General features: G+C 43.2%; 1 protein-coding gene across 24 annotated transcripts in view; it reads left to right on the forward strand.

The window, feature by feature from the left end:
* The window catches only part of STAU1 (staufen double-stranded RNA binding protein 1), an 88,393-nt gene extending 68,559 nt beyond the window's left edge, over nt 1-19,834 (forward strand). For 16 of the 24 annotated variants that reach the window (XM_036825045.1, XM_036825046.1, XM_036825057.1 and 13 more), the window contains 8 exons: nt 10,280-10,510; nt 11,659-11,802; nt 13,603-13,749; nt 15,075-15,150; nt 15,374-15,693; nt 16,639-16,761; nt 17,550-17,635; nt 18,218-19,834. In XM_036825045.1, the coding sequence (XP_036680940.1) occupies nt 10,280-10,510; nt 11,659-11,802; nt 13,603-13,749; nt 15,075-15,150; nt 15,374-15,693; nt 16,639-16,761; nt 17,550-17,635; nt 18,218-18,233 (1,143 nt within the window). In that variant the 3' untranslated portion in view covers nt 18,234-19,834. The remainder of the gene's footprint in view (nt 1-10,279; nt 10,511-11,658; nt 11,803-13,602; nt 13,750-15,074; nt 15,151-15,373; nt 15,694-16,638; nt 16,762-17,549; nt 17,636-18,217) is intronic. The other 8 variants (XM_036825038.1, XM_036825041.1, XM_036825043.1 and 5 more) reach the window with 2 other exon arrangements.
* Nucleotides 19,835-24,768: the final 4,934 nt, after the last annotated feature.

Here is a 24,768-nt window from a genome sequence, read left to right on the forward strand (position 1 = left end):
GGACTTTTGTTTGTTGGAAGATTTTTAATCACCGTTTCTATTTCATTACTTGTGATTGGTCTGTTCATATTTTCTATTTCTTCCTGGTTCAGTCTTGGAAGGTTATACCTTTGTAAGAATTTGTCCATTTCTTCCAGGTTGTCCATTTTATTGGCATAGAGTTGCTTGTAGTAGTCTCTTAGGATGCTTTGTATTTCTGCGGTGTCTGTTGTAACTTCTCCTTTTTCATTTCTAATTTCATTGATTTGAGTCCTCTCCCTCTTTTTCTTGATGAGTCTGGCTAATGGTTTATCAATTTTGTTTATCTTCTCAAAGAACCAGCTTTTAGTTTTATTGATCTTTGCTATTGTTTTCTTTGTTTCTATTTCATTTATTTCTGCTCTGATCTTTATGATTTCTTTCCTTTTGCTAACTTTGGGTTTTGTTTGTTCTTCTTTCTCTGATTCCTTTAGGTGTAAGGTTAGATTGTTTACTTGAGATTTTTCTTGTTTCTTGAGGTAGGCTTGTATAGCTATAAACTTCCCTCTTAGAACTGCTTTTGCTGCATCCCATAGGTTTTGGATCGTCGTGTTTTCATTGTCATTTGTCTCTAGGTATTTTTTGATTTCCTCTTTGATTTCTTCAGTGATCTCTTGGTTATTTAGTAATGTATTGTTTAACCTCCATGTGTTTGTGTTTTTTACGTATTTTTCCCTGTAATTCATTTCTAATCTCATAGCGTTGTGGTCAGAAAAGATGCTTGATATGATTTCAATTTTCTTAAATTTACTGTGGCTTGATTTGTGACCCAAGATGTGATGTATCCTGGAGAATGTTCCATGCGCACTTGAGAAAAAAGTGTAATCTGTTTTTGGATGGAATGTCCTATAAATATCAATTAAATCTATCTGGTCTATTGTGTCATTTAAAGCTTCTGCTTCCTTATTTATTTTCATTTTGGATGATCTGTCCATTGCTGTAAGTGAGGTGTTAAAAGTCCCCTACTATTATTGTGTTACTGTCGATTTCCTCTTTTATAGCTGTTAGCAGTTGCCTTATGTATTGAGGTCCTCCTACATTGGGTGCATATATATTTATAATTGTTATATCTTCTATTTGGATTGATCCCTTGATCATTATGTAGTGTCCTTCCTTGTCTCTTGTAACATTCTTTATTTTAAAGTCTATTTTATCTGATATGAGTATTGCTACTCCAGCTTTCTTTTGATTTCCATTTGCATGGAATATCTTTTTCCATCCCCTCAACTTTCAGTCTGTATGTGTCCCTAGGTCTGAAGTGGGTCTCTTGTAGACAGCATATATATGGGTCTTGTTTTTGTATCCATTCAGCAAGCCTGTGTCTTTTGGTTGGAGCATTTAATCCATTCACGTTTAAGGTAATTATCGATATGTATGTTCTATGGCCATTTTCTTAATTGTTTTGGGTTTGTTTTTGTAGGTCCTTTTCTTCTCTTGTGTTTCCCACTTAGAGAAGTTCCTTTAGCATTTGTTGTAGAGCTGGTTTGGTGGTGCTGAATTCTCTTAGCTTTTGCTTGTCTGTAAAGCTTTTGATTTCTCCATCGAAGATTCAAACTTTATATTTATTTAGCAAAGCAGTATTTTTTCCTAGGGCAGCCATGGATCTCTAGACGGTCCACAGGTGGCCTCTGTAGGTCCATGAACCTCCTAAAATGGTCTGAAGGGGATCCTGTTGATGTTCACATGTGTTTTCTTCTGGCAGGAGGGTCCGTTGCCTTCATAAGAGTCTCAGAAGCATCTGCTACCCTCCAAATATTAAGAATCTCCTTAAGTGGTCCCTAAAAATGTCAGAGTAATTGTTAAAAAGACATAAGTTTTGTCATTGTCCAGTGTGTGCCTCCCAGTTCACCCATTTAATAACCTCATTTGTTGTTGGAGACTGTGGTCTAAAAACAACAATTAATGATTGTTAGTTCAAAATAGAAAATAAAGTACATTTAGTATGTGTTTCCTTCAAAGACACAGTGAGTCCAAATAGATTATGCAGGTAAGGGGGAATTTTTTTTAAAGTTTCCCTAATTTTCAAAAATTCTTTGCAAATTCTTTCTTTTGATTTCTGTGCTTGGTTATGCAAGGTTGTGTTTTAATAGATTTCTTTATCAACTATTTGGTCTTTCAAAGTTATAAAGAGTATATAGGTTTAGTCTTCCAAAGAGCTTTAAAACTCAACATATTTGTTACTTCAGGCAAATGTAATTTGAGGTGGGACATCTGCTTAAAACAATTTTAAGTGGTTCATAAACTTCTTTTGGCCTATTTCTTTTTTAAAAAGTCTACCTGAAGTTTATTGTCCTGTAAAATACTTTAATTTTGTAGTTAGGTGATCCCCAAATTTCATGTCTGACTCTCATGAAATATATACCTTCTTCTATTATGTGCTAGTGCCCTAAACTGGCTCCTGAGTTCAATCCTTATGCTATCAGCTGACTGATGGTGATTTCTGACCTCCAAACTCATCTGTTGCCATGAGGCACAGGTGGGGGTAGGGAGCGGCACTTGGCTCACAGGGCCATCCCACACCCCCCCCACACACCCATCCCTGCCCCTTCCTGGCAGGCAGGACCAGTTTATATTGTCCCCTTTCCAGAGTGCAGCGCACCAGATGGCTCTCGGGCTGCCATCTTACCTGGCCCTGCATCCCTTCCAGCCTTTCTGCCTCTGTTCTGGGTGGGAGGTGGTGGCCAGGGAGGCGATGAGACAGGGGACACACAGAATAACAGGGCTAGTTGTTGAGTGGGAACTAGGTGGGAGCTTCACCCGGAGAAGCCACAAGGTCTCCCTGGGAACCTGTTGCGGGAAAGGGAGGAAATGCTTCTTTCCCTCCTGCTGAGGGATTAGTGTGGCACAAGAATGGATGTTTAAAGATTGGAGGGAGGGGTACAAAGATTGTGGGAATGGGAGATGCCTGGCTTCTCGGGTCACCTAAGGGTTACAGAGGTGACTGCTGGGGCCAGGGCCCTAGATCCTGTGAAGCTTGTCACCTGCCCACACCAATTGCTGCTTTGCCTGAGAGTCACAGAGCTTTCTGGACCCTAGTGAGGGATTGCCATTTTATATTTTTGCTCTTTGGGATTTGGGGACCAGATTGCCTCTGTCCCACCTATGCTTTTGTTTAGGTTTTAGATTTGGCTTTCATACTTCTGTTCAGGAATATGTAACACTTAGCAGGGTATTGTCAGGTAGTCAAAAAAGAAATTGTGGGAGTGCCCTGTGGTGGTGAATATCTCTTAAAGTAATAATTTGAAACATGACAGTTTGTGTGTAGGTAGTGTCATTGAGTTTGTTAATATGAGTGCTTATATTAAAAGTTCATATTAGCTTCCATTATTAGGTTGAGCAAAGCTTTCATTTTTTCCCCACAGTTCTATCTCTGGCACCTGGAAGATTCCCTGGCCTATATTGGATGCTCGGGAAATACTTATTGAATAAATGAATAGAATAGTTTTTTTTGTTGTTTTTTTTTTGACAGATAGTAAGATATGTCATGTTGGAAGCTGAGTTAAGTGTGCAATAGAGGAGACAGGAGCCATTCATAGCTTTTCAGAAAAATGTATACAGCTACATTTTTGATAAAATACATAGTTTTAGTTAGAAAATGTTACGGTGCTGATTGATATAGTCACTGGGAGGCAGTTGTGACTTGATCCCACTAAATACATTCTAGGTTACATTGCAGATGTAGATTGGTGGGATATGATGTGAGCAGACAATGAAAATGGTTGCTGAGGGACCAGGATGGACTGTGAATCTGAAGTGAGCCATCAGGGTGGCTACTCTTACTTTTCGAGTCTCATCTGAGGACGCGGAGAGCACTGTTCAAGGAGGGAGCATTTGGAGTATAGGCTGTCGGTGTGGGAGGGCATCCGGGGGGCTCTCTACGATCAGTCTGCAGGCGCCTGTGCGAGCGGGGCTCTTCCCAACAAACCTCTTCCTTTGTAGGGCAGTGAGGCTGCTCTCTGAGATGCCTCCCTTTCTCACCTTTGAGCACAGCACAGCCAGTTCTTGGGCTCACACAGTTTTCCTAGCCATCTTTTCAACTTTTTATTTTGAAACATTTCAAACCAATGGAAAAGTTGCAAGCATAGGGCAGTGAATGTATCCTTCACATCGATTCACCAGTGGTTAACATTTTAGCACATTTGCTTTTTTTTTCTCTGTAAATGTACATATTTTTCTATTTTTTATTCTGCTGAATCATTTGAGAGCAAGTGGCAGACATCATGCCCTTTGACTCCTAATATTTCAATATGTGTCTCTTAAGAACAAGGACATTATCTTAAAATAACTATAATCTGATTGTCAGTACAGGAAATTTAGCATTGCTGTAATACTGTCACCTAATATACATCCTAGATTCACGTATTGCCAGTTGTTCCCATGATGTCCTTTAGAGAAAGTATTTTCCTGGTCTTGAGTCTGGTACAGGATCACACGTTGCGTTTAGCTGATGCATCTCTTTAGTCTCCTTTAATCTGTAACAGTTCCTCAGCGTTTTTTTTTTTTTTTTTTGTCTTTTATGATATTGGTATTTTTTTTTCAACATCTTTATTGGAGTATAATTGCTTTACAGTGGTGTGTTAGTTTCTGCTTTATAACAAAGTGAATCAGTTATACATATACGTATGTTCCCATATCTCTTCCCTCTTGCATCTCCCTCCCTCCCACCCTCCCTATCCCACCCCTCTAGGTGGTCACCGAGCTGATCTCCCTGTGCTGTGCGGCTGCTTCCCACTAGCTATCTATTTTACGTTTGGTAGTGTATATATGTCCATGCCACTCTCTCACTTTGTGCCAGCTTACCCTTCCCCCTCCCCATATCCTCAAGTCCATTCTCTAGTAGGTCTGTGTCTTTATTCCCGTCTTGCCCCTAGATTCTTCATGACCTTTTTTTATTTTTTCTTAGATTCCATATATATGTGTTAGCATACGGTATTTGTTTTTCTCTTTCTTACTTCACTCTGTATGACAGACTCTAGGTCCATCCACCTCACTACAAATAACTCAATTTCGTTTCTTTTTATGGCGGAGTAATATTCCATTGTATATATGTGCCACATCTTCTTTATCCATTCATCTGTTGATGGACACTTAGGTTGCTTCCATGTCCTGGCTATTGTAAATAGAGCTGCAATGAACATTTTGGTACATGACTCTTTTTGAATTATGGTTTCCTCAGGGTATATGCCCAGTAGTGGGATTGCTGGGTCGTATGGTAGTTCTATTTTTAGTTTTTTAAGGAACCTCCATACTGTTCTCCATAGTGGCTGTATCAATTTACATTCCCACCAACAGTGCAAGAGGGTTCCCTTTTCTCCACACCCTCTCCAGCATTTATTGTTTCTAGATTTTTTGATGATGGCCATTCTGACCGGTGTGAGATGATATCTCATTGTAGTTTTGATATGCATTTCTCTAATGATTAATGATGTTGAACATTCTCTCATGTGTTTGTTGGCAATCTGTATATATGATATTGGTATTTTTAAAAGTCAGTTATTTTGTAGAATGGCCCTCAATTTGGGTTTGTCGGATTGTTTCCTCATGATTAGTTTCAGGTTATGCATTTTTTGGCAGGGAACACTACAGAAGTAATGTTGGTTCTTCTCAGCAGCACGTGATGTCATTTTATCCGAGTGTTAGTGATATTAGTTTCATTGCCTACACCAGATGTGTGCCACTCTGTGGAGACTTCCTTTCCATTTATAGTTAATCCATAACCTATGGGGAGATGCTTGAAGGCTATGCCCTTACAGAGTTCCCCAGTGTTTCTAGCAGTCATTGATGATTCTTCCCAGCACCAATTATTACTGTGGTGGATGTCAAACATTGATTTTCTGCATGTCCAAAGAAAATCTCCTCCTGCCTTATATTAATTTATATTAGTATAGATGCATTCAAAGTGTTACTCCATTATTGTTGCTAATCATTTTGATGTTCAAATTGCCATTCAGGCTAGCTCCTGTATCCTTTGATATGCCTCTGTCAGCTTTTCTTTGGGGGGGGGGGATGAGCGGTCCGATTTCTTGAGGTATAATTTACATAAAGTAAAATTCATCCTATTTAAGTATGTAATTTGATGTGTTTTGATGGTATGGTTGTGTAACTATCACCACAATTAAGATAAAGAACATCTTCACCCCATAAAGTTTCCCCTGTGTCCCCTTGCAGTCAATCCCGTCCCTCCATCCTCAGCCTTGGGCAACCATTGATCTCATGTCTGTCCCTACAGTTTTGCTCTTTTTCAAAATATTACAAACATGGAATTATAGAATTTATTGTCTTTTTTTTTTTTCCCCTTTTGGGCTTTCCCTTTATCTATTTATTTAACGGGATGAGTAATAACATTTTGAGAAGCCTGGAGGGAGCACATAAAAATATAAAGCCATCTTAGAAAACACAACCCAGACATGACCTTTCCAGAATTGTAAATCATGATAACAAAGGCCAAAGTTCCTTGTACTGTTCCTTCCCTCAGGCCTCTCACCTTTTAACAAATGGCCAGCCAGATACAGTGCGTTCAATGTTGTCCATTTGGAAATTTGTGATCTTTCCAGATTACAAGATTACAGATCTACTGGCAAGAGTATATTGCCTTTTGTGTGGCTTTTTAACTTAACACATGGACTCAAAATCTGCATTATGTTATACCTATCAGTAGTTCATTTCTTTTTATTTCTGAATAATGTTCCATTGTATGGATGTACCACAACTTATTCATGCATTTACCAGTTGAAGAACATTTGCTTTTTTTTTTTAATTAAAAAAAATTTTTTTTTAATTTTTGGCTGCGTTGGGTCTTCATTGCTGCGCGGGCTTTCTCTACTTGCAGCAGGCTACTCTTCGTTGCGGTGTGAGGGCTTCTCATTGCAGTGGCTTCTCTTGTTGCGGAGCATGGGCTCTAGGCGCGTGGACTTAAGTAGTTGCAGCGTGTAGGCTCAGTAGTTGTGGCGCACGGGCTTAGTTGCTCTGCGGCATGTGGGATCTTCCCGGACCAGGGCTCGAACCCGTGTCCCCTGCATTGGCAGGCGGATTCTTAATTATTACACCACCAAGGAAGTCCAAGTTTAAGTTATCTTTGCAGTTCTTTTTATCTTTACACTGAATGTGTATATTCAGAGCATTGTTTTCCTAACTTGCTTGGATTATTTTTTCCCTATGCTAACAGTCTATTATACAGTAATGTATGTATCTTAAGTGCACAGCCCATTAAATTTTAACATGTGTAAAAACCCATGATTCACTACCCAGATCAAGATACAGAACATTATCATAGCCTCCATAAGTCCCTGTGCTCCTTTCCAGCCAGAAGAAGCTGCTTTCTGTAATCACTATAGATTTTGTTTTCTGTGTTCTTAGACTTCGTATAAATAAAAAGATATAATGTGACTTACTTCACTCTGTATAACAGACTCTAGGTCCATCCACCTCACTACAGATAGTTCAATTTCATTTCTTTTTATGGCTGAGTAATATTCCATTGTATATATGTGCCACATCTTCGTTATCCATTCATCTGTTGATGGACACTTAGGTTGCTTCCATGTCCTGGCTATTGTAAATAGAGCAGCAGTGAACATTGTGGTACATGTCTCTTTTTGAATTATGGTTTTCTCAGGGTATATGCCCAGTAGTGGGATTGCTGGGTCATATGGAAGTCAGAAAGAGAAAACAAATACAGTATGTTAACACATATGTATGGAATCTTAAAAAAAACACAAAACAAAACTGGTTCTGAGGAACCTAGGGGCAGGACAGGAATAAAGATGCAGACGTAGAGAATGGACTTGAGGACACGGGGAGGGGGAAGTGTAAGCTGGGATGAAGTGAAAGAGTAGCATTGACATATATACACTACCAAACATAAAATAGATAGCTAGTGGGAAGCAGCTGCATAGCACAGGGAGATCAGCTCGGTGCTTTGTGACCACCTAGAGGGGTAGGATAGGGAGGGTGGGAGGGAGATGCAAGAGGGAGGGGATATGGGGATATATGTATACGTATAGCCGATTCACTTTGTTATACAGCAGAAACTAATACAAGGTTGTAAAGCAATTATACTCCTATAAAGATGTTAAAAAAAAAAGATATAATATGGATTGTTGGGTGTTGAGTTTCTTATCCTTAACAGAATGCTTTTAAGTCTTATCCATGTGTATCAGTAGTTTAATGCTGAGTGGTATTCCAGTGTATGAATATAAAACTCTAATTTATCCATTGTCCTATTGATAGATATTGGATAGTTGGGAACCATTATAAATAAGGTTGATAAGTCTTCTTGAGTGCATGTGCACTCACAATTGCTAAGTCAAAGGGTAGGTGTTTATAAAAATTCTCAAAACTATTTCCCAAAGTGATTGTACCAATTTATACTCCCACCACTTGCTCCACATCCTTACCAAAAGTACCTGTTGAAGTATTTTTTTAATTGAATATTTGTCTTTTTACTATTGACTTGTAGGTATTCTTTAAATGTTCTGGATATAATTCCTTTGTTTGGTACATACATTGCAAATATTCTCTCCCATTCTATGAGTTCCCTTTTTAATTTTTAAATGTTGTCTTTTGATGAGCAGTTTTTAATTTTGAGGACTTCTAATTTGTGTTTTTTGTGTTCAAGAATTCTTTGCCAACCTCATGGTCATGAAGTTTTCTCCTGTGTTTTCTTCTGAAAGCTTTATAGTTTTAGCTTTCATGTTTGGGTCTGTGTTCTAGCTTCAGTTAATTTTTGTTTTTGGTTGAGTTTAGGATCTTGGTTCAGTTTTTTCCCCACGTGGATATCCAGTTGCTCCAATGTCATTAAAAAAAAAGACTTTGGATTTGCTTTGGTGTGTTTGCCAAAAATCAAAAGACTGTCTATATGCAAGTCTATTTCTACATTCTGTTCTGTTTTATTGATCTTTTGGTTTATCCTTAAACAATACCATGATGTTGTAGGTGCTGTAACTTTACAGAAAGTCTTGAAATCTGGCAGTGTAAGTCTGCTAACTCAGTTGTTCTTTTCAAGGGTATCTTGGCTCATGTAGGTTGGATTTGATTATTATTTTCCTTCTGCGTGATTATGTAATCACTTTAATTACAGTTAGGTTTCTGTTCATATTCCATTTTAGTATTTTCCCCCATCTCTGTTGACTTATTCTTTTTTTTTTTTTTTTTTTTTTTTAAATGATAATTGTCCACCTAGGCCTTTTTTTTTTTTTTTTTAATATTTTATTTATTTATTTATTTATTTATGGCTGTGTTGGGTCTTGGTTTCTGTGTGAGGGCTTTCTCCAGTTGCGGCAAGTGGGGGCCACTCTTCATTGCGGTGCGGGGGCCTCTCACTGTCGTGGCCTCTCTTGTTGCGGAGCACAGGCTCCAGACGCGCAGGCTCAGCAATTGTGGCTCACGGGCCCAGCTGCTCCGAGGCATGTGGGATCTTCCCAGACCAGGGCTCGAACCCGTGTCCCCTGCATTTGCAGGCAGATTCTCAACCGCTGCGCCACCAGGGAAGCCCCTGACTTATTCTTATATATTTAATATGTGTAATACTAAATGGTTCCAAGAGTCAAAGCTACACAAAAAGATATATTCAGAAGTGTCATCTCGTCCCCTTTCTACCCCAATCCCTCCTGCCTGCTGTAGGAAACTGATTCCATTGGTTTCTGCCTTATCCTTCCTGAGTTTCTTTTTGCAAAAATAAGCATATAAACACACACACTTGTGTGTCTATTTATATGTGTGTGTATATGTATACATAGATTTAACATCCCCCCACCCTTTGTACACTCTTTTGCAGTTTGCTTTTTTCAGTTACTATGTACTGGAAATCACTTTATGTGCTTGGAGATTTTCTTATTCCTTTTTACAGCTGTAGAGCAGCCAGTATTTAATAAGCTCAATCTTGGCTGGCAGCTCAGCGCAAATATTAAACTTGAACTCTGTGTGCTGCATTTATTTCTGGGCTTTGCTGGGCCAGTTTCCTTTCTGCCATTTACAGGGGAGCTCACTAAACTCAGGACAGTCTGTGACCCTGGGTGGGCGGGAGTAGAACATGTTTCCCTATTCCATGTCTGTTTTGGACTCATCAGACCTGAGAACATTAACAAGTTTGGGGGAAAAAAAAGAAGTGGGAAGAGAAAGCGTTCAGGATGATCAATGTTTACACTCCCTTCATTTAATGAGTCTTGTCCTCAATTCCCCTTTTCCTGTGTTTCGTGTGAAGTAGTGTGCTAACCAGTGTGCCGTGCAGCTGGTAATGAGTGTCTGTCACGCTTTCACTCAGTCTTTCCCTCTAAAACAGGTTGCCCGGGAGAGTGGCCCACCCCACATGAAGAGCTTTGTGACCAGGGTGTCGGTTGGGGAGTTTGTGGGGGAAGGTGAAGGGAAGAGCAAGAAGATTTCAAAGAAAAATGCTGCTATAGCTGTTCTTGAGGAGCTGAAGAAGTTACCGCCCCTGCCTACAGTTGAGCGAGTGAAGCCCAGAATCAAAAAGAAAACAAAATCCATAGTCAGGGTAAGGACTTTCCTGAATGAAGAGGGCGTTTTCATGGCCCAGAGGCAGCTGGGGGGTTAGAAGGCTGGTGAAAGAGGGCAGGAGCTGGCAGGCAGAGGCCCGGCCCCGGAGAGCCTTTACGGGGGCCACCTTGTGCTGCCCTCACAGGAGTCCCGGGTTAGGCAACGACAGGGACACTGTGCCGGCTTCAGTGGAGGCCTCTGCAGGCGCCCACGCCCGTCTGGGTGCCATCACAGGGAGGAGCTGTGTGTTGGCCGCCGCGCTGCCCATCCGCGGGGAGAATAGTTAAATTGCGCTGCCTCCGTCTCATTGCCCAGTGCGCGGTTCTGAACGCGCAGGAGATTCCTGGGCGGGGAGATGTCTGGGGCAGGCGTAGGAGTCAGACGTATACACCTTCTTCTTATTTTTGAGTCACGCTAAAGGACCTATCAAAAATTATACTATCCCTCACCCTCCCAAAGAAGGGACAGGGGTCCATTCGGGGACATTTATGAACGCCAGGATCCGTTCTGATTGTCAGTATAGTTTCATGTTGTATCAAAATCCACGTTTCTCTCACACACAAGTTAGCATTCTGTATGTGTGAAAGTTAGCATACTCTGGCAGTTCCCTTTTTCCACTTAAAGTATCCTCGAAATCGGTAAGTGGGTAAGGATTCACTGGCACGGAAGGTGGCCACCAGGAAGTAACTGTGGGATTTTTAGGTTCTTTCCACATGGCAATAGCTTGAATATATTTTTTTTAATGGTTTCTGGATTTTGAGTCATTGTTAAGAAAGCTGGGAACCCATCCTTATAATGTAGACTTTTGGGAAGTTTTAGAAAGAGTTTGTTATATTTTTTTTCTACCTCTTCATTTACTATCATATGTTGACATTTATTGTTCAAAAGCAGACATTACAATGATGCTTGCCTACTCGTAGTGAATGGTGATGTTGGTTTGCTAAGAAGACCTTAAAATCACCTCAGAGCGATCATAGAAAATCATTAGGCATCTTTCAATTAAAAAAAGGTTTAAAAAAGATCTGATTAATTCTGAGCTGTTAGAACAACATAGAAGTAATCAACTGTCATGTCCTGGTCTCTGAATTGGCAAGGTCCTTTCTATGACTAACATGGCACATGGTTTCTACATTCATTGTTCCTCAGCTACAAAGCAGCCCGGAATACGGCCAGGGGATGAACCCGATTAGCAGACTGGCCCAGATCCAGCAGGCAAAAAAGGAGAAGGAGCCAGAGTACCTCCTCCTCACTGAGCGAGGCCTCCCGCGCCGCAGGGAGTTTGTGATGCAGGTGGGTCAGCCGGCTTGTGGGCGGCCCTTCTCTGACCGCCTCCTGTCTCAGAGCCTGAGGTAGTCCAGGGGCCGGACACCTTTCCCCAGGAGGCCAGGTCCAGTGGGCACTCCCTGCCACCAAATGTTACTGTTATTAGACCATGTTGCCTGCACTAATCTGATGCCTTAAAACGTGCTTGTCTGCACAGCACACATGCTGCTGTATCGACAGGTAGGAGCCTGGACTCACTGCGCCTGTTTAGAGGAGTGGGGGAATCGTGGGTAACTTTTTTTCTTTGTTACTTCTTGAAGGTTAATATTGTTCTTTTCAGAAGTTTTATAAATTATATAAAGGATCTACTTCTGCTCCTCCTCATCCTTCTGTAGAATCTGGAGTCTGGGGTTGGGTTTACACTTTAGATTTGTACAGAGTGTTTCTCCATGCACTTAGCTTATTAAACAGTTATTCACACGGGCAGCTGAATTTGTAATTTGAATTTAACAGTGTTTTCTGGTGAAAAACAGAATACTTCACTCTGCATAGCAGTTTACAGCTTTATAAAGCACCATCAGTTAGCCTGGTGTGTTTCACCTCTGCAGTCAGAGGGCAGGAAGAGTAGTGATCCTTCCATGTACATGAGAAAATTGCAGCTTGTTGAGAGGCTCAGTAATTTGCCTAGGATCAAACGGCTGGTAGATGCCCAGTTGGGATTCAACCTCAGGCCCCTCTTCACAGGCCAGGGAGGGTTTCCTTGACTCTTCTGTGACACAGGGCTTTTGGTTTTGGTCTGCGGTCAAGACCAGCTTGGAAGGGGATGGTAAGCAGTGATGTGTGCTGGAGTATGTTTAACAGCCAACTCTTAGGGGAAGGCAGTGTGTGCGGAGACTATACACGCATATGCACACGTATTATATGTACATATGTGTATATTATAAATTTTACTGATAGGAAGCGTAGCATACAATTTACAAAAAATATGTAATACTCTTGTAAATTTCATACATCTGTAACTTCAGTGTGACAGTCACCAATAGCAGCGTTACAGAATGAGACTCATGTGAATTCTTTATTCCTCTCAGGTTCAGCAAGGAGGTTTGCTCCTGTCATTGTTGAATAACTGTGGTACTAGCATGAGTACTGGTTGATATTTTTATTTACATTAACAACAAAGACATGTCAGAACTTCACTCATTTAAACAATATGAATGGCTTCTTTGCTGAATCAGATAATAATTTTCCAAGACTGGAAGTTTCAGTTTTTTGTATTAGTTATGTCATGGCTGCAGACTTGACAACAATTTAAAGCTTAATCTGCGTTATTAACCTTTTCTCCATCACTGAAGCTTAAGAATAGACAATCAACAGTATAACTTAATCCTTGATAAGTAGTAGTTGCAGATTTCTGTGGTGTAAGTACTCTCACTGTGGCCATTTTCCGTCTGAGTTGGAAAGAGATGTGTAGCTGCATATTGACACCACACACACACAAGTGTAAAGAACCTCAAAAGCATAGACAATTGTAAAATGGAGTCCAGTTAGGAAGTGATGAATTTGAAGTATTCATTACCTCTGTTTGTTAAAATAATTTGTTTAATTATAAGCTTATATACTTTAGTGTATAATAATAGCTACCTTTAACACCACCTCTCCAAATTCCTCAGGATTTCATAATGGGCTCTCACAGGCTGGTCCAAGCCAGCTCCAGGGCACCACTGTTAAGCCATCCATCTTCTGACCATTCTGAGTTCTTTTCAGTTCCTGACCAGTCTTTATTCTAAAGGGTTAAGCCCTGATCTGAGTTCTGCCTTCTTTACGCAGGTGAAGGTGGGAAACCACACTGCAGAAGGATCAGGCACCAATAAGAAGGTGGCCAAACGCAATGCAGCCGAGAACATGCTGGAAATCCTTGGTTTCAAAGTCCCACAGGCTCAGCCCACCAAACCAGCCCTCAAATCAGAGGAGAAGGTGACTGCTCAGGGCTCTGTGTCCTTGCTCTCTAATTGCAAGATGACCTTCTCACCTCAGGACTCTGACTCCTCCAGGGCTAAGCTTCCGGACAAGGCTTCATCCTCCTGGCAGTAAAGCAGCCCTGCTGAGCAGGGTCCTAGCATTTGCTTCATTATAATGTGGTCAGAAGGGGAGTTGCATGTCCATGGCTCCAAGCGTGGTGCTGGGTTAAGTCGTTACTGTTTCAGTATCTTTGTGGTCTGGGATGCTTGGTGGAGGGCAGCTCACTCCTCTCCTTTTGTGGGATGACGGGTAATTAATTGGACTTGAAATTAATGAGTGTGTGATTCTATCATTTGTGCTCTTAGAGTGAGTCCTGCATAAAAGACTCATCAGCCTTAGGCTGTTGTTAGTTGTGGAACATGCTTGGGACACTGAGACAGTGTGATATTAGAGTCAGGGCCAAATCCATAGTTTCGATTTGGGATTTCTATCTCTTTATGAATTGAACATTAGACAAAAATGATCCCATATTGAAAATTGCACTTCTGCCGAGGTTGGTAAGCAGTACCCTCAATGAAAGCCTTGGCCGACCTTGTTTCCAGTCACTGGATGGTCCTTTCAGGATAAACTTGAAAACACCAGGACTGATTCAGTCGTGTCTGTCAGTCCTGTCAGCAGAGAGAAATGGCAGCAGCTGTGACCACATAGTTAATAACTGGGATCCCAGACACTCATCAGAGAATCTGTAGAGATCCTGGACTTGGCTTTGGGGGTTTTCATTCCAAAATCTTACAGAGCATCACAGGCACCTTTGCCTTCTCAGAAGGGAGACCTTTGTGTTTGGCAAAATTTTTATCTAGTAACATTTTCCCCCTACATTTGTTATCTTTGGATATGTCACCTTATCTTTTAGTCGGACATGTGCTCCAGGAAATATTCTTTGTTTATTTAATTATTTAGCATCAACCTAAAAGTTTCCTTCTTGGTCAGCTCTGTCAATCTAACATCTTCAGGCTCCTTCTGGTTAAACGTTCCCCGCTCTCCTTGTGAGCACAGAGCAGAGGCCCCATCCCTTAGATGCTGTTCGCGGACAGGCTGACGTGGCTGAGAGTGTGCTTTGGGAGAAAGCAGGGGGGCTCTGCTGTGGGCACATTGGCGGCACAAGCAGACCAGTGGGGGGGCCTTGGGAGAGGGCCTTTCTGCTAGTGCCCTCATAGTTTAAAAGTTTATAAACCAAGATTAGTGCTGGTTGGAGTTTGTTTAGTTTTGGACAGAAGGAACTAATTTTTCAACAGTTTGATTGATGCTCATGGCCTTTTTTTTTTTTTTTTTTTTTAAAGACACCCATAAAGAAACCAGGGGATGGAAGAAAAGTAACGTTTTTTGAACCTGGCTCTGGGGATGAAAATGGGACTAGTAAGTGTGATGTTAATATTGTCTTGATCTGACTGTGATTCTGGGCTTTGCATGGTTCCTGGTAATAGCAGGTACCTAGGTAATGAGTTAGTGTTCAGTGCTTGGTTCTGCATTACCCCTGTGCTGTGGTGTGTGCTGGGGGAGGGCCAGCGTAGGGTTTTACAACATCTCTCCATGCGGCATGTGTGGACTTGAGTTGATTTGTCTGCATGTCCCTCCCCAGGCAATAAAGAGGATGAGTTCAGGATGCCTTATCTTAGTCATCAGCAGCTGCCTGCTGGAATTCTTCCCATGGTGCCCGAGGTTGCCCAGGCCGTAGGAGTCAGTCAAGGGCATCACACCAGAGAGTTCACCAGGGTAGCTCCGAACCCTGCCAAGGCCACGGTAACTGCCATGATAGCCCGTGAATTGTTGTATGGGGGCACCTCGCCTACAGCCGAGACCATTTTAAAGAATAACATCTCTTCAGGCCACGTACCCCATGGACCTCTCACGAGACCCTCTGAGCAGTTGGACTATCTTTCCAGAGTCCAGGGATTCCAGGTAACTGTTGGGTCTGAGCTGTGTGGTCTGTACCTCAGTGCGGTCATCTCTGGTTTCTCTCAGTTCAGTACTAAGTACCTTGTTTTTTTTTTTTAGAGATAACATACATATTTTATTTTATTTATTTATTTATTTATTTTTGGCTGTGTTGGGTCTTCGTTTCTGCGCGAGGGCTTTCTCTAGCTGCGGCAAGTGGGGGCCACTCCTCATCGCGGTGCGCGGGCCTCTCACTATCGCGGCCTCTCTTGTTGCGGAGCACAGGCTCCAGATGCGCAGGCTCAGTAATTGTGGCTCACGGGCCCAGTTGCTCCGCGGCATGTGGGATCTTCCCAGACCAGGGCTCGAACCTGTGTCCCCTGCATTGGCAGGCAGATTCTCAACCACTGCGCCACCAGGGAAGCCCCAGTACCTTGTTTTTTAAATCAAGTTCTTTGTCTAGGGGGATGGTTGGGGGAAGCATGGTAAAGAGTGGTCCTGAGGAAGGGAGGAGACACGGGAAGTATTAGAACCCTGGATGGTAAGAGAATATCCTCAACCTTTGGTAATTTTTAAAAATCCAGGCCAACTGTAATAACAAAGCCTCGAATCCAGTGATAGTTACAAATTTAGACTTCAGTGAGAACAGATTCATTGTGCTGGCCCTTTTTCTACCTGCTAGGAAAGGACATGGCTTCTTCCAGACCAGGGTTTCTGAGTAGACATTTAGGTTCCTGGAAGATTCTGGAAGCTGGGGCCCTGGCATCCTGCCTGCAGCCCTCAGTGCCCCTTAGCAGCAGACCCCACTGTGAGTCTCTTGTGCGTGTTGAGTAGGAGTTGGTGTAGACAAGTCAGGCTGGGACCAGGGAGAGGTGTCATCTCTGTTCACTGGGCCCAGAGCCGCCGCCCTGTGCCCCGCTCGTACTCCCCGCCTTCCTATCCTTGCCTCAGTTTTCTTTTCCCCTTTAGGTTGAATACAAAGACTTCCCCAAGAACAACAAGAACGAATTTGTATCTCTTATCAATTGCTCCTCTCAGCCGCCCCTGATCAGCCATGGTATCGGAAAGGATGTGGAGTCCTGCCATGATATGGTATGTTACCCCACACGGTGGGCCTGGCTCCAGCTTGTTGCTGGCCTCAGAAAGACAGGAAAAGGATTCTCCTGTAGACTTCGAGAACAGTTGATTGTTTTATAGGTTTCATATTTCTGAAGACTTTTCTTAGATTACTGGCTTGATTTCTCATTCTGTTGATCAGAACTCATGGGCTTTGGCCAACCCCTCTCCTCTCTTCCCTTGCTGACCTGAGAGGCGGACTTGGATCCTGGAACGCCTCCAGATCTGTATTCAGTTCATCTCTGACCAGAACAAGGAATTGCAGGCCCAAGTTCTGGCAACTTAGAAAGCCCCTTGTTTTGGTGTTCTGTTCAGATGAAATTATTATTGTAAGAAATACTAAAACGAAGAAAATGAATTGATTAAATTAATTGACATAAACTGTGGTATATTCACCTGATGTAATATAATGTCCCCATCATATTAATGTCACCGAGGGTAATGTATTCTAATTCTAACATGGAAACATGATAAGGTTTTATTTTAAAGCGGGATATAAAATTTGTACAGTCTGGTGACCACAGGTTAAAAATATTAGAAGGCAATATATAATAAAATTAACAGAGGTTGTGATTCAGTGAGGTAACCATGGATAACATTTTTTAATTTATATTTTTAATTAAAACTTCAAACATGAAAGGGTTATTTAGTGGGACCACTTGTTTTGTTGGGCAGTAGGAGAAGCCCTCGACTCGCTATTCAGTGTCGTATACTGTGGTCCTGAGCGGTGGCCGTGGTTTGACTTCCCTTTTCATTCCTGCTAGGCTGCACTGAACATTTTAAAGTTGCTGTCTGAGTTGGACCAACAAAATACAGAGATGCCAAGAACAGGAAATGGACCAATGTCTGTGTGAGTGAGCTGATCTACATGGAAAGGCAGTTCTGTTCCTCATTTGCGTTAAATTCAAATTGTCTGCTCAACTTAGTAGTGAAATACTGTCTTAGTCACTTTCTGTCCCTTTGCCCTGAAAGGTTTCCAAGGTTTGGGCAGAGAGCTCTACTTTTTTTTTTTTTTTTTTAAGCTTTCAATAGGTAATACATTCACATGGTGCGAACGTCAAAATTATTTTAAAAGGTGTCCACAGTGATACATCTTGCCCTCGTGCGTCCTCATCCGTACCGTTCTCTTCTCCCCGCCCAGAGGTCACACTTGTATTAGTTTCTTGTGTACCTTTCCTGTATGTTTCTTTATGCGGATACATTTCTTTCCTTATTTTCTTCCTTTTCCTCCTAGAGATAACACACTACATACCCATTCTCCTCTTTGCTGTTTTCACTTGACGGTGTATTCTGGGAGGACCTTACTCCAGTTATCATAAACTGGGGCCTCAACTATTGGACTTCTCGATGTCTGCTAGTTTCATTTTTAACATGGCTTAATTGTCTTAAATTTCAAAACTTGGGTCATTTTTGGTTTTTTTCTTCCTTAAAGGTGTGGGAGGTGCTGAACCTTATCTGGCCATGAACCATTGAAAAATTCCAACATATATACTGAAAATACTGAAACTGCTTTGAAAATTTGGAACTTCTGATACCTCCAGTGGGCCGAGAGACACGATGGGTAAAGGACTGGAGACAGCAGTGGTGAAGAAGGCGGGGCCCCGAGGAGGCAGCGGCATGGCCGCTGGCCTGTGCTATGGCTTCTCCTCACGCGGCAGCAGCTGCTGGGGGCCGGGCGGGCCTGCCAGGCACCCCAGCGCCACTGGGAAACCAGCGGGTCCACGCCCCAGGCACCCTAGCGCTTGGTTAGGGTGGGGGGTTTTTTTTTGGTTTTGTTTTTTGGGGGTGGTTTTTTTGTTGTTTTTTTTTCTTCTTGCTGTGTGAAAGAAGAAACAGAAAGCACGACCCCTTCTCAAACTGGCTCACTCAAACACTTTGGGACAAACCCTGGACACCACGCTGGAGAGAGGCCTTAGTCTGGCCCCAGAGCTGAAAGCACCAGAGAAAATCAAATGCTTCCTACTCAGCCTGAGCTGACCTTCTTGGCGTGCTCTGGCCCACACCTACCGCGGTACCCACACCGTCACCACTGCTCTCTTCCAAAAGAGATACGTATTCTTAGTTTCATTATTTTCTTTTGATTGAAATGACACTATAAAATTTTCATTTGAGAGTTTCTCAGTTGTATTTAGTTACATAGCACAGTTTAGAAACTTGTCTGAGACTGACTTTATCAGTAATCTAACCGGCAAAGATCATATCCGTGTGTATGTGGTTATACATTTTTATTTCATTGGACTAACCCAGGACCATTTCAGTGATGCAAATTGTGTGCCCTCTGGTTTAGCTGAAACAGTCCTGCACTTCTCAGAAACCTTGATGAAGTCTCCCATAGTTGTATAAATTGGACAATTTAGGAATTTTAAACTTTAAACGATCATTTGGTTCCTTTTCTATTTTATTTTTGTTAATGCAACAGGACTTAAAACAAATGAACTTTGATCTTTGTTTTAAAGATTATTAAATTGTGTGTGTATATATATATATATATATATACACATACATATATATATATATGACTCTTGAAGACACATAGCTTTCACTACACTACAGGATATGATCTCCATGTAGCACATCTACAACTGCAGATTGATTTTCCTTGAGTGCTTTATACTGTTGATTACATCTCCATGTAGGGCTGAAAAGAATGACCCATGTTTATCTCTATAACTGTGTTGCTTTTGATGTCGTGTTGCTGTGCACAGAAATGTGTGCAGCGAGGTCCTGCATATGGTCCAGATGAAAAGCACGGTAGCCTTGCGAGTTAAGTACTGCTTCGATTCATTGTTTACGCTGGAATTTTTTCTCCCCATGGAATGTAAGTAAAACTTAGTGTTTGTCACCAATAAATAGTAATACTAAATTTTTTTTGTTAATTTATTCTTAAATGCCACTACTGCTAGGTTGGTCCCTCCCAACCTGCCCCCTATCCTTTTTTTATTTTTAAGAAAAAAAACTTTGTAATGCTTGTGATTCCATTTGGGCAAAATTCTGAAGCTCTGAAATAACTTTATATCAAACCATTGATCAATAAACAGCTACTAATGAATTTTTGGTCCTGTTGAGCAGTAACTGAAGCAGTAAGGGAAGATGTGAGGGCATGGAAGCATGGCGTGGGGGGCACTGCTGCCAGTGAGGGGCCAGTGGGCGCCCGGGTGAAGGGAGGCGCCTCTCATCTGAACCTGACATTGTCACCCAAAGAAATGACCGAGAGGAGGAGAGAGGCTTCCTGGTCACTTCCCTCAGGCGGGCTCGCGCTCGGAGGAGTAAAGGTGAGGTGTTGCATTCTAGTCTGGCTGAGGAGTGGGCTGGTGGTTTTCTATTTTTTAATTTTAGAATATGCTCATAAAGGTGGTTCACTATAAAACCAGCCTGTGGATTGGACTGCAAGAAGCACCGAAAGTGAGCAGGTTATGGAAAAATGCTACAGGGTAGAAGGGGACTCGGCATGGCAGGGATAAAAGCAGTGAAAGGAAAGGCATTTTTCCCTTTCCAATCCTGGATTCAGCATTTCTGCAAGAAGCCTGGATCCTCTTTAGTGATAGATGACGTTTAGAAACCAAGATCTGGGTGCTCTGAGACCTTGCTGCTAGGGGTGTGTTGTGTCTGGGCCCTCTGAGTGGACAGCTAGGAAGTGTATCTGTATACACACACATCTGCCCATTTGTATATCTATTTAAAAGCCATGTGTTGGTCCTGATACCTCTGGCACCTCAGGGTTCTTCACAGCCTTCCCTGCTGTGTTTTTAGCACCTTTTCCAGCATCGAGATTGTAGCCAATCTCCCAGCCTTGCCAGCCACTCCCTCCTCTCCTGCCCTGTGATCTTGCTGCCTCTGCCCAGCTCTCGCCTCCTTGCCTCACAGTGTGTCCAATCGGCGACCCTCCACACTGTGAAGGGAAGATGCAAAGGGCTCGACAGTACAGTCTTAGAAGTAATTCATGACTTCTAATTGGCAGTTCAGTTGGCCCTCATTGACAGCACTCCAAGAAGGGGAAATTTCCTCTTAATATCTGGGGTATTGTTAGGAAGGATCTACAGGTTTCTTTGACAGGAGGTTTTTTTGAAGGTGATGTGTTTCTGGTTGCTTTGGAAAGCTGTACAGATGGGATGTCCTTGACTATTCTTACACTGTAAACTCTCAAACTAGCCTTGCCTCTGTGAAGGCCCTGTAGCTGTCATCGCCTGCTGAGGACTCACTCACCTGCAGCATCTCTGTCTCAACAGGCTTTGAGAGAGCTGCCTGGGAATCGGGTTTGCACTAAGTTTTATCCCAACATGATCTCTAAGAGTTGCAAGAACTTTGACTCAAAACTAGCCCTTGGGACCATATGCAGTCCTGGTTTCCAGACTACAGGCAGAAAAGCAGACAGCACGGCACCTGAGAGGCAGGTCTGAAAAAATGAGAGCTGCGAGTCAGGCACGGTAAGACTAGCGGGTCTTAGGATTTGAGGAGCATCGATCCGCAAAGGTGGAGCAGCTCCTGTTGTCCTTGGGGAAGACAGACTTGGGATTCGGTCACCCCACAACAGGTGCACTGACATTAAGTCAATTTCCTTAAGTTCCTCTTATCACAGGGAGATATTAATGAGTAAGGATGATTTCCCCATAGCAGGGTTTTGTTCTGGTTTGTATGGTTTTTAAAGGCCTTCTTGAGCTGAGGAATGTGAACTGCAGCTCTTAAAAATGTGTCATTTCTGAATCTAGGTTTTGTTCCACAGTTCACTGAGCTAATGTGCACAGCTTTGCAGGGTGAATGCCCAGTGACGGAGACCTTGGCCCGGGTCCCAAGGTCTGTTAGAGTCTGGGGTTCTTGTGACCCATGGGAAAAGATACCCGGCCATTCCCAAGAAGCAGTATGCTGCTGCTTGCTCTCTAGGAGCTAATAGGAGCTCAGTAGAATATGACCACCAGGAAATAAAACCTGAGGATGGAGATGTGTAGCTGTCTGTTTGTATGAAACGTAACTTCAGAAACTTCTGACATTACCGTCTCTGGTTTCAGTGCTTAAACATCTGTGTGCCCTTAAAAACAGACAAGAAAAACTTAGTTAAAATTTCTAAATCCATAAATAATGGATTGTTGAGCACTTAAGCATTGCTGGATTGGCAGGGAGGAGTTAGCCAATTTTCTGAAATGGGCTTTTAAAGAGATGTGTGTTAAGATGCAAGGCTAACTCATAGACTGGAGGGGGGGTGGTTTCTAGTCATCAAAGCAGCAGAGCTGTTTTCTTGGTATTTGGCACTGTGTGCTTGCAGTGGTGTGTTTAATGTATATATACAATGTATATATAGAATATACATAGGAAATTAATTTTTACAACTCCATATTCTAATCAGACTTCTTGGCATACCAATTATTAGGAAAAAGTATACGTAATTTGGGGAATTGGTACTGCTTTGCTTAACATGTGCTTAATAACTTGTTGAATATTTTAAAAGTAATTTCCTTTGTACATTCTTTTACAAATATTTTCATCAAAACCTACTTTGTTGGAAGTAGGCCTGCAATGACAGACTGTAAAGCAGTCTTTGTGTAGTGGTAATTTTAAAAAGGACTTTTAAAAGTAAACTGAAAAATTTTTAAGTTATCCCTAAAAGCCCGCTATCCAAACACAGATCCTATCATTTATTTCCACCCCCTTTCACACGCACTTCTTTCATGATTGTGTCTGCAGTGCACATGCAGTGGTGCCACCCATTGTAAAGCTGGACAGTCTGGAGCTCGGTGGGCCCAGAGAGGATCAGGTATGCCCGTCCCCTGCTGCCCTCCTACAGAGCCAGCTGGATCCAGCCTTCAGCTCACTGTGGCTGTCCTCACTTCTTTAGGCTGCAGTGGAAGCAGTGATAGGGGTGTCTCTCTCTGACCTCTGACATTGCTGAGCCTGGATTCAGTAGTGGGCAGTTGGTGCCACTTTGGAATGAGATCTAACAGAATCCTGTGTCACTCCCTCAGACTGTTCTTGCCTGCCTTTTTAATCGTGTATTGGCTCCAGCTGCCAAAAGCCTTCCCCAGGAAATGGCCTGAGATTCCCTTTTGGGCCTCTGTTTTACTGTGCAAATATCGCCGCCTCCCCACAGGTCTGTCTGCCTGGTGTCTCCATCCTGTATGCTGAGCATATGCTCACCTGGTAGATTCAGAACGCATATCTGAAAATGCTCCTCTGGACCCTAATAGCTTACTTTCCTCTCTGATTGGCTCCTTGGGTTCATGGACAAGAACAGTGTAAACCAGGTTGAATCCAGCTAAGAAAACTGGAGATGCTCAGACCTTCCCAAGCCCAGGGACCATGATTTTTGGACATGTCGTATGGCTGTGTGTGGGGAGTTACGGCCTAGAGTGTTTGTTGGCAACCAGTGTGTCCTCTGAATCCCCAAAGTCTGAGCGGCCCCAGACCTGGCCCAACTCTTTCTAAGGTGGTTTGACCACCTTTGTCATTGTTCCCCTTGGCCAGGTAACATTTTCCCAAGGCCCCGAACGAGGAGCAGCCTGGTAGACGGCGGACTGGGTGTGGATAAGGCTTCTGTGCTGTGAAGAGCGCCTGTAAATAGATCACCTCACAAAGGGCCAGGATGCTGTAACGTAGGCGGGTGAATACCGACATGTAAGTAGCTGCTCAGAGACTGCAGTGCGGTCACTGCAGAAGTCAGTACCTTCTGTGGTTCTTGGAGCCCAGAGACAGACTCTGAAGCCGCTTGCTCCCGGGTGGTTTCCAGAGCCCCACGGCGCGGGGTGGCTGATGGAGAGGCATCGGCCCGCTTCCCTGCTGGAGGCGTCCGGAGCCCTCCTCTCCCCCAGGCATCCTGCCTCCTGCCCAGCCGTCAGGGCTCTCCTCCCTGCGCTGCAGACCCTAGTCCACTTCCAAGTCTCTCCCCAGACCAAGTGTGGAGACAGATGCCACGAGAACAGGAGTTCATGTCTGTCTCAGCTACAGCTGGAGGGCGTGGTTGAGTTCTGGAAGAGGCCCACGAAGGCTGTGGCTCCTCTGGGCCCTAAGCTGCCACAGCCGTCTTCCGCCTGCCACCCTTTGTTAATTTCCTATCTCTACAGTACGATCGCTTCTGACTTCTGAGGCCATGAACAGTGTTCACAGCTTCTGCCATGCCTGCGTGTCTTTCTGACTGATGCGGTTTTTTCTTGGCTTGTTCACCAGCTTGAGCATGAGCGTCAGCCCGTGGGAGGGCTTTTATAAGGCTGCTGGGTCCCTTTCCCAGATGTGCTGATGCCGTAGGTCTGGGGTCAAGAATGTGCATTTCTAATAAAGTCCCAGGTGATGTAGATGTACTTTGAGAACAACTGTCCTCAAGCAGTAACACCCATGAAGTTGCTAGTGATTTTTTTTCTAATACAAAACATACAACTGTAAATGATACACGTTCCTTTGGATGGCACCCCCAAATCCTTCGAATCATGTTGAGAAATGCTGCCTTTGGCTAAACAGAGGGCAGCTTTGGCCTCCCTGTTTTAGGCTCTGCACTGTGCTGTCCCACAGCCCAGAGTCAGTCTGTCCGGGGACTAAAGGCAGTGTCCTCAACAGCCTGTTAGGATGGGGGTTTGGAATGCTCAACCTGCAGCCGTTGGCTTAGTTCGTTGCCGCCACCCTGCTTCTCCTTGGGAAGGTTTCTCTGCAGGCACCATCGCAGAGACTTCTTCCAGCCTGAGATCTACAGTCACGACAGAGGCAGCCCTCTGTGTGGGGCTGGCTCCAGCTCAACTTTGGCTCTCAGGAGTGGGACTGTACGGCCTGCCTAGGACACTAAGCCCTGCTCTATCTGAGAGTGGCAGGACCTGGTGGGTGCTAGGTTCCTCCCCACTGCCCTACGGACCCACGAGGAGACAGTTTAGGATGTCTTCTCAGCCGACGTCTGCTGAGAAATCCAGTTTCCTGAGAGTAGCATTTCCCTCTCTAGACTCAGGAGGATTGACTCTTAACTGCTTGCCAAGGAGATGGACCATCTTTCTGACGCAAGGTAAACAAACCTCT

The sequence above is a fragment of the Balaenoptera musculus genome, chromosome 15, assembly GCF_009873245.2.
Source record: "Balaenoptera musculus isolate JJ_BM4_2016_0621 chromosome 15, mBalMus1.pri.v3, whole genome shotgun sequence".
Classification (NCBI taxonomy): domain Eukaryota; kingdom Metazoa; phylum Chordata; class Mammalia; order Artiodactyla; family Balaenopteridae; genus Balaenoptera; species Balaenoptera musculus.